General features: G+C 39.5%; 1 protein-coding gene across 1 annotated transcript; it reads left to right on the top strand.

Annotated features, from left to right (window-relative positions):
- Positions 1-8,410: 8,410 nt before the first annotated feature.
- Positions 8,411-9,484, top strand: LOC117238365 (survival motor neuron protein-like). Its single transcript, XM_033503220.1, has 4 exons — positions 8,411-8,436; positions 8,824-9,121; positions 9,241-9,320; positions 9,389-9,484. Exons 2-4 carry the CDS (start codon positions 9,000-9,002, stop codon positions 9,445-9,447), a joined length of 261 nt encoding a protein of 86 aa, XP_033359111.1. The 5' UTR covers positions 8,411-8,436; positions 8,824-8,999; the 3' UTR covers positions 9,448-9,484.
- The last annotated feature ends 954 nt before the right edge of the window (positions 9,485-10,438 follow it).

The following is a 10,438-nucleotide window of genomic DNA, read 5'->3' as shown; positions in this document are numbered from 1 at the left end:
CCAGAAGCCATACTGATCCCTATGGAATGGATCGTGACCATGCTTCTCTCTATGAGCATTGTCAGCGGCTGTATTTCGCATTAAAGTCACCGGCAACCATAATCGCCGGTGCTCCTTTCCTCCCTTCCTTTATGACCCCTTCCAGTTCCTTCAAATAATCATTGAACTGGTTCCTGCCCGTATTGGGGGAACAATACCCACTGATGCAAAGCACATCACCAACCCTGACCCCCACAATCCCTACATTTCTTATCAGCGCCTCGCTCGTCGCATGTTTTCCATTAAATAGGGTGACCCATACCGATGCATCCCCACCCTCGTCATTAAATAAATAAGGCAACTGCCTATAGGGCTCGGAGATGACCACTATGTCCACCCTGCTTTCACATACGCACTGCATCATCAGGTCTTGTGCAAGCCTGCACCTGTTCAGGTATATTTGTAAGACACTAATTGGGCACCCGTCTATTCCTACCACCTAAGCGCACCATAGGGCACGCCAACGAACCCGTTACATGCCTTGCATTTATACCACCGTGTTTCGGACACATGGCGCGTCTCGGTTCTCTATCGCAATCTTTCATACTATGCTCAGCGCTGCCGCACCTCCTACACAACTTTCTGCCAGGACATGCAACAGTACACCTTGCCGCCACGTGTCCCAACATGTGGCACCTGTAACAGCGCCGAACATTAGCTAACTGCCTAGCGGAGGCTATCGTTAGCCCAGTTCTCAATCTCCTTTCTCTCTCGTCACTAGGAACTCCACTCACCGGGAGGACAACTACCGCCTCTTGCGTGTCCCATGGTGCCGCCTTTATAGATTTAATTTCCACCTTCCCACTCTCCTCGATTCCCTAGTGTGGCCTGATTTCTTCCACCAACTCTTCCCTGCTGGTGAGGGGGTCGATGTTTCTTGTTTGTAGAGTCGCCCTGTTCACCAGAGCGGCCACCTCCATACTATCACTCAAGGCGGCTCTCAATTTAGCCGCCGCCTCGCTGACCACCACCGTCCTGTCGAATTCAATCAGGATATGGCCCGCTCTCGTCTTACGGACCGCCGTGTCTCCCTCCAATGAACTCCTCACCGCCATTATCCTCTTATACACCTGAAGCCATTTACAACCATCCTCCACCTTAATTAGTATGGTTTCCTTCCTCCTCCGGTTTCTTGGTACGCCTCTCTCTTCAGTACCAACTCGCCGGTTGCTTGCCGGGCGCACCATCGGTGTAGCTTGCTCTAAGCGAGCTCTCCTCTCCCTCCTCCTTTTTCTACCCTCACCCAACCTTCGGAGTCCTCGCTGTAGTCACCCTTTATCACTCCATTCTCCCTCCCACACGCCTCAGCGTATGTGCCCTCTCCTCTTCGGGATCTCTTATACTCCTCAGCTCTGATACCTTCAGCCGGCGATAATACCTTTCTTTTTGAATATCCGCCCTTGGCTATCGTCACTTCCCTCTCCAACTCTGCCCTGTCTGCCCTTTTCACAACCTCGGCAGACTCTCTCCTTCTCCTTCTTCTTCTCTCCTTGTGTTCCCCACACAGCTCCAAGGTAGATAGGATACCTTTCATCATGTTGCCTATCGCCCTTATCCCTTCATCCTTCTCTTTGTCCAACTTACAACAGCCTCTTCAACACCATGTTGAACATTTTAACCATCCCTACCATGGCTTGTGTGAGCCCCTTCAACTCAACCCTGGAGATCAGAAGATCCTCGTCGTCAGCATCGCTAATCTGCGTATCGTCTCGCGCACTATCCTCGGCTTCGCTAGCCATAGCCGATCTCGTGGATTTCGCGCTGATGTTCCTCTCGACCACCCTCCTGGTCAACATTCTAGCGTAGGCCAGCCCTTTCCCTGCTACGGGCGTACTATGGTCGCTCCCTTTAGTCCCAAAGCACCCCTCCGATTCCTCAATCACTCCAACTTCCGTCCTTTCACTAATCAGGGCTCCTCTGAAGCCTCTTACTCGGTTTAAAGGGGCAGAAATCCTCACTTTTCTCCCCCATCCTTCCTCGGAATAACCCAGATTATCACATTCTCATTCGGTTCCACGTCAGACATCATCCTCGGCTTCTCTCCTCCCGCTATCGTCTTCTTTAGTTTGCCCTTCTCCTTTTCCTTTTCCTTTTCCCCAGTAGCTATTACCGCACAAGGGGGTGCCTGGTGTTCCCCCCCCCCACCGTTCTTCCAGTAACGTGATGACCGTCGGGTCGAGCCTGGTAAGCCACTCGTGTTCCCGACGGGGCCTGGGGATTCCGAAACCCCCTGCGCCGTACGTTTTTTTACCTTAGACCGTCTGTCCATATTGTATGTAATAAGCAAGTCCATGAACATCGCCAGGTCGTCAACAAATAAGCCAAACAATGATTATCTTTTCAGTAATTGTGCTATCTAATTTTCCCCTGTCAAACGCTTGCATACTGCTAAAGACCCGATGATGCGCGCCAAGAACGCCACAATATAGATAAATAACAACAATATATAATAAATAATGAACAATAAGTAATAAATACCATAAATCAAATAAATAATAAATAATAAGTAATAAATAAATAAAAATAAATAAATAATTTAAATAATAAATAATAAATAAAACGAATAAAACAATTACTAGTTAATCAATATAAAGTTATAAATAAAGAAGTAAAATAAACTAAAAGAATAAATAAAATAACAAAATATTATAATATTATAGTGGTGCTTATATTCAACCGTTACATACTCCAAACCTACTAATCACCACGTAACTCCTACAGCCCCCTCATTATTCGGCACCCCATTAGTTATTTATTTATTCCAAAGAACCTTGTTCGGCTCGTGTCACAATAAATAAATGGCCAAATAAATATTATAAGTATAAGAACCCTGGCCGGCCCGACTTTATTCCTTAAAAATAGGGACTTACATCGAGTCACACGACATGCTCACGTTATTGTTTATTTATTTGCAGTTATCCACTATCCCGTATGTATATAAGCGACTAATTACCGTGACGCGTGGATCTGCCATTATAGTCGATGGGGTCTTGTCTAGATGTTTATTTGACTTTATCCGAGGTCGCTAATAACGGATAAATTCAAATTAACGATTACTAACCGTACTTTTTGTTTCTTGCACACTTCCTATTACATCCTCCACTTACTTATTCTTGTTCAGTGAGGATATTATCACCCCATTACGCACAAACGTCTTGTTGCTCACCTACTCAATCATCATACATGCCAACTCTATTTCCATTTCCACACACTCACTCTCCCCCGCATCACCCAACACTATTTCACTCCCATGCATTCTCCTGCCACCTCAGTCCACTCATACCTCTCATTTCATTTCACTACTTTCTTACAATTATTATTACACTACACTTCCCGCCTCATTGACCCATTACACCCTATAACAATCACACCCATCTCAAACGCTCCTACGTCCTCGTACATACACTCGGCTAGCGGGAGCAACCCGTCAACACATCCGCTCTCCATCGCGTCCTAAACCGAAGACTTCGTTGTGAGGTCCTAAGCGCCTTGGCAGCAACTGGTCTCTTCGCATCCTTCTTTCTCTTGTGCTCGACTTCAAGGGCGATTGGTGGCATTGCCCGCAACCGTGGTTGCCTTTCTCTGCCTTGTTTTCAGACTATGACGCCATTCCTGTAGGCGTTCTTCCAGGATCCTCATTAGTGAAGGCCCGAGCTCTTTGAATTTCCTCTCGAAACAGGGGAACGACTATTTCGTTTAGGATAACAGAGGTGGTTTAATGAATGTAACACTGTATTAACAGGTTAACATAGAACAATATATTTTACAATAATCTGATGAAGATGTTACAGAAATTGGACTCGACTTTGATCTCTAGATAAATTCGTTTGCTATTGGTCTGATATGTTCGGTGTGTCACGTTTGACTCGTCAGAAGGAACTGCCCGCCCTTCGATTATTTTGGTCTTTTCTGGAAGGCGACCCCCACTACGTTCGGATCGCGCCATATTCTTTTACGCGAGGTAAAGTAACGGCCACGAGTCGACGTTTCTGGAGGTTGGCTTGCTTAGTGAAACATGCGCTTGCCACTACAATGTTTGTTTGCCGGGCAGCCGCGACGATCCGTCTGCGACGTTGTAGGACCGCGAGCGACGGTTAGAAAACACAGCCTGTGGCAAGCCTCGTGGCGTAACAGTAGGAGAGGGCAAGGAATGGCTTCAGGTGTATAAAGATCTCATTGTGGCGAAGGATGTTCTTGAGGAAAGCTCGGGCATTCGTAGAACAAGAGCTGGGGACATCTTGATAGAAATGAGGGCTGGCAGCGAGGTGAAAGTAGCTGCCAATAAGATAAACGAACTTATTGGCGACAAGGTGCGAGCAACGCCTTTACAAGACAAGGTACATGAGCGAGTACCGTGCATTCTCCTAACGGACACACCAGGCCTTTCCTGATTGCTCTTTCCGCAAGACCTCGATCTCCTTCTCTAGTACCTCCACCCGCATCTTCGCCATCCTGGCAGCTCCAGTGCCGTAGGCGGGTCCCGTTAGAGTTATTAATCTGGAGCAATGAATCTAAACAGAATTTAAAGAGCTACGTGAGGCAAGCTATAGAAAAACATGGATTTAACAGAATTAAGCAGAATTCGCTATTAAAGCAACAAGTGCAAGAAATATCAGCCATGCTACAACTTATCAGCAGCGCACTAATGCAAAAATAAATCAATGGATATATTAAAGATAAGAGCATGGGACGCTAATGGGCTACAAAAGAGAATACATGAAATAAAAACATTTTGTATAATACATTATACAACAAATAGAGTTACATAAAAATATCACACTATACTGTATGCTCATCAGGAAGAGCACATGGACAAGGTTCAGCAATAATAATTAAGAATAACATAAAACACTACCTCCATAGCCAAATTAATCAGGGTCACGTATAAGTTACAACCGTCTCAGTACAAACAAATACAAATTCTTTCCAAATTTGAACATTGTACGCAACATTAAAATATAAAATAACACTAGAATACTGGAAGTACACTCTCAGAGTAATATTAGGAGTAACCTTAAGGTCAGCTGACGAGCTAACTCACATCAACAGAACTCAATAAAACACTGGATGTGCTTGACTTTGCAGTCACAAATGATACAGATCTAAACAAACTAAGAATATCAGGAAACCTAAGACTCGTCTCTGATCATACTCCAATAATAATTGAATATAACGCAAACGAGTCTTTTGCAGTAAGTCAACATCACTCTGCAATAAAACAATTATTTAGGCAATGTACTAGTAATAACAAGACACCAGATGAAGTTGAGTAAGCATTTAACAGAACTCACACAAGTAGTGGAAGCAACCACGAATTGCAAATCAACAACCAGACAAAACAAATTAATACCGAATGAAATTCTGGAAAAAATTAAATGTGAGAAGGAAGCAAAAGCGATTTGGCAGAAACACGAAATATCAGCAAATAAAAAAGTCCTGAGCAAAATAACAAAAACGTCAAAAAGGCTATAAAGGATAACAATGATATGGAATTCTCGAAATATCTAGACTCACTTTCACCCCACGAGGACACCAATTACTCACTGTGGGAAACTACGAAACGGGCTTTCGAGAAGAACTCAAATAACGAGAAAAGCCCAATAAAACTGATTCCAGCAATTAAAAACCCGAATGCGATATGGGCAAGGGAGACCGAAGCATGTAGACCATTTGTACAAAACATTATTTTCATGCGAAAACAACAAACATATCGAATGAAAGCAGCCAAACAAACACGGATAATGCTGTTGCAGCTAATGGTAGCTATTCTGTATCATACCAACCACAAATTTTTTTAATTTTTGTAGATATTGTTAGACCTTTTTAATTTTCACTTTTTTAAACTCTTTTATTTTTGATTCGTTTTATTTGTTCTTTAATGTCCATGCGAATGTAGCACTTATTGTTGAGCGAGTTGTATTGTGTGTATTGTGTGCAGTGCATGTTATTGCGTGTGTAATGCACTTACTGCGTATTGTGTATATTGTGGTCGTAGTGTACATCATCATCTTTTCGTAGTCTATTGTACAATGTCATACTTTTGACACACTTGCCGATATGCACTTGCGTTACGTGAAAAATCTCCGAATAGAATAGGATACAAAGAACAAGTATATTACGTAGAATCAACCAAAATTTATTAGATGCAAGTACATTAAAATCTGTGAAGTCCGACTATTCAACAAGATGATTCAGACTTTGGGTATAGAACATCGCAGCGTGTTTAGCTAAAACATGGATTATGCTGCAGAAGAAGATACCAACAACCATATGGATAGCATTGAAGATGAAGCGATGAGATCCGAAAAGAAAGAGTTATGGGAAACAGCTATGAATGATGAAATGAAATCGCACCATGAAAATAAGACGTGGATACTTGTAGAAAAACCTAAAGATCAGAAGGTACTTAGCAATAGGTGGGTTTTAACGATAAAGCTAAATCCGGACAACTCGGAACGATACAAAACGCGACTTGTAATAAAAGGGTGTTCACAGAAAGAAGGCATAGATTATAAGGAAACATATGGTCCCGTTGCTCGGTTTGACACAATTAGATTAATGCTCAGTATTGCAGCCAAAAATAATTTACACCTCGGACAGTTCGACATTAAAACCGCATTCTTATATGGAAGTCTGAAAGAAGATATTTATATGAAACAACCTAAAGGTTATGATGATGGTACAAATCGGGTTTGTAAATTGCTAAAAAGCCTATATGGCTTAAAGCAGTCTCCAAGATGTTGGACGGCACGTTTCACAAAATTTATCTCGAACTTAAAATTTTATCAGAGTAACGCAGATCCTTGTTTTTATATTTATACAAAAGACGACAAATTAATGTTGATGACCATATACGTAGACAATGGACTGGTAGCAGCTTCAGACGAATCTTTAATTGATAAATTCTTCGATGATTTAAATAAAGAATTCAAAATTACGAGTTCGAAAGAAGTAAAGAGTTTTCTTGGACTTGAAATTAATAGATTAGAAGATGGTTCAATATTCATTCATCAGAGTAGGTATATCGAAAACATATTGGAAAAATTTAATATGAATGAGGCAAACAGTGTTTCTACCTATCGAGACTAATTGGAACGAAAGTAACATAGGCGATAATGATTGTAACGCACCATACAGAGAAGCCGTAGGGAACTTAATGTTTTTACAAACCGTAAGTAGGCCAGATATTAGTTTTGCAATAAATATAGCGGCGAGACACTTAGAGAATCCAAACCAGTATCAATGGAAATTAGTCAAACGAATTTTGCGCTACATAAAAGGGACCGCAGACATGGGACTCTTATATACAAAAGCAGGCAGTCTCGAAACCTTTAGCGACGCTGACTATGCAGGCGACAAAGAAACAAGAAAATCGACATCAGGCGTTGTATGTAAGTATGCGAATGCGGCCATCACATGGCAATGTAAGCGACAACAATGTATAGCTCTATCTACGACCGAAGCTGAATATGTTAGTGCAGCCTCAGGAGCGAAAGAAATTATCTGGCTAAAGAAAATATTTCTTGAATGTAAATTAGAGATCCTTAAGTATATGCTATGTGTAGACAATACTAGTGCCGTGAAATTAATTAAGAATCCAGAATTCTATCAAAGAAGTAAGCATATTGACGTAAGATATCATTTCTTGCGAGATTTATACAATAGAGGCGAAATTGATATAACGTATGTAACAAGCGAAGAGCAATTGGCAGATATATGTACAAAGGCGTTGCCAAAACCGAGATTTGAATATTTAAGGAAAAAGTTAGGTTTGAAAAGTAAAAAAGATATTAAGAGGTAATTGTTTGTAAACATGTAGAGTTTTTAGGGAGGGTGTCGAAGTGATTATTACTTCTCAAAAAAAAAGAGGAAAAACTCTACATGATCTGTTTAGTCTTCTAGTTTTTTTTTTGTGTAATAAATTAATTTGTATGGAAAAGAGAAAGGCGGTTGGCAAATGTACTTGAGAAGGCATTGACAAATTAATTTTCAGATATTTACCGCAAGAGTTAGAAAATATTAAGAGATAATTTGTAAATTTGAGATAATTGTTTGTAGGGATGTAGAGTTTTAGGGAGGGTGTTGAAGTGGTTACCACTTCTAAGAAAACTCTACATCTGGTCTTTTTTAGTTTTCTCAAGCACTGAAGCCATCGACAGCGTGTAGACAAAAGACTGCGACGAAGTCATGCCATAAACAGTAGACAGGCGACGTTGGCTTCGGGGTTTTTCAGTTATTAGGTAACACAGCTAGCGTGCGGATCTAGACCAGCTCAAATTGTATTTTTACTTATTACACTTCTATTTAAATATATTTTCTACCTTACAATTTATCCACGTGTTTTCTCTGTTTACACACCGAATAACCTCAACAGCACGTGTGTTGTAAAATTTGTAGGTAATACCTTTAGCATGATGGTTATGTCAATTAAGAAATGTACCAAAAATACATATATATATGAAGTAAAGGCTTTCGCATAGTCTATCACAGTGTCATTCAGCAGGTCCTTAACTGGGCAGGAGTACCTGTCAATGTCTATGGGGAGACCCGTGGGAGATAGGGTCATGAACCATAAACATGCATGTTACTTATTGTTCATTATTAGCTGCTTGGAATATAATTCTCCTCATTAGACGAGTGATTATTACTACATATATCAAGGCAAACATTTATACATATACATTTATGCACGGGAAATTCTAATACATTGCCTGTAAGGACAGTAACCGAATGGCATTCAGTCATTCTATTAAATGACAAAAATTTCTTTTACTCTGTGTTTAGGCTATGGTAATACAGAGAAAGTCGAGTTGAGTTCTCTTTTAGAATCAGAAGGTTTGCAAAGTCAAATAGCACAACAAAAGAAAGCTTTGGAAGATAAATTCAATGAAGAGAACGATGAGACTTGTGAGACTAATTTTTCTGCAAATGTAAATTCGAAAAAATATAATGTAGAAAAAATGGATTGTGACTCTGAAGAAGCAAATGCGTATAAACATCACTTCATACCGGGACCATCTTTCAATTCGATGACTGATATAATGCCACCTGCACCTCCTTTACCACCACAATTAATGGCCAAGTAAGTACAATTTAAACATTCTAATGGAATGCTGAATACTTCTAATATTAATAAGTAATTTGGAATAAGTTTAACATTTTATTTGGAAAAAAATACGAAATTTTAATAAAATGTACTAGATTACCAGATAATGATACAGACGCACTTTCAAGTATGTTGATGTCATGGTATATTAGTGGTTACATGGTATATTACACAGGTAATTATTTCATATAAGTATTTTATTGTATATTAAATTTTCAATGGACTATGTTATTTCTTTTGTAGGTTATTATCATGGTTTGAAACAAGCAAGAAACAATCAAGAGAACAGGAAGAACTGTTGATTATATCAACTTTTTCAATAACAATATAACAATAATATAAGATGTAATAAAATATAAAACTCATTGTATTTATTTACTTCAATTATTTGAAATAAAGAACAGCTTTATTTTCATATAAGACTTTAAGTCTTTTTTAAAAATAATTATTAAGATAAGAAAACATAAAAAACATATTTTTGATAAAATACACTCACATATATATGTCGGGTTATCATTAGGATTTAAGGCGCGTAATGATCCTTCGTTTGAATTAGCCATTGTTTTACGAAACAGAGAATATATTTACGCGAATAAACAAGATTTTACAAAATATTATGAATAATGAGTTTAATAAATAATAAGATTAACAAACGATAAGTTTAACTAATAATTAGATTAAAGATTAATAAGTTTAACGAATAATATGTCTTACGAATAATGAATTTAACGTATAATGAGATTAACGATCGATAGGTTTCACGAATAATGAATTTAATTAACGCTATTAACAATGTTCCGAGGTTTAAACGAATCCACGGTCAACGGGATAACTCTTTACTATGTGTAGAATAATTTTAAACACAAAATACAATTGCTGAGACACTCGGTAAATTGCTCGATGTATCACTTTCCAAGGGGATCACACGAATGAATATCTGATGAAAATCTTTTTCGCTATACGACTGCATTTGTTTGTTGTATACTCTTTGGAAACATCGAGAAAGATTCAAACGCTGTTACTAGGCAGTTTCTGTCTGGAGATTGATTCCTAATACAACGTGTGTCCCATTATATCGACATCTCTAAAGTACAATTCTATGTGATTTCTAGGGAGAACAATACAACCGATCCACACCTTCATCAGGCAAAACGTTTATCCCGTGACCGTGGCTACGTTCGACCAGTTGTCACCTCGAACCCACTTTCGCTTTCACAAATATCAAACAATTACAAATGACAATTGCTTAATTACAGTTATGATAAAATCTAGGCTAAAGCATTAGAAGGCTTC

Source organism: Bombus vosnesenskii, unplaced genomic scaffold (genome assembly GCF_011952255.1).
Source record: "Bombus vosnesenskii isolate JDL3184/JDL3185 unplaced genomic scaffold, Bvos_JDL3184-5_v1.1 scf7180000013471, whole genome shotgun sequence".
NCBI classification, from domain to species: domain Eukaryota; kingdom Metazoa; phylum Arthropoda; class Insecta; order Hymenoptera; family Apidae; genus Bombus; species Bombus vosnesenskii.
The sequence above is the reverse complement of the archived record's forward strand: the minus strand, read 5'-3'. Positions and strand labels throughout refer to the sequence as shown.

Excerpts from the sequence above, each read along its gene's own strand:
- LOC117238365 (XM_033503220.1), top strand. The coding sequence starts at position 9,000 with ATGGATTGTGACTCTGAAGAAGCAAATGCGTATAAACATCACTTCATA. Across the intron at positions 9,122-9,240 it reads CCACCACAATTAATGGCCAA|ATTACCAGATAATGATACAG; the intron begins GTAAGTACAATT and ends AAAATGTACTAG. Across the intron at positions 9,321-9,388 it reads TTACATGGTATATTACACAG|GTTATTATCATGGTTTGAAA; the intron begins GTAATTATTTCA and ends TTTCTTTTGTAG.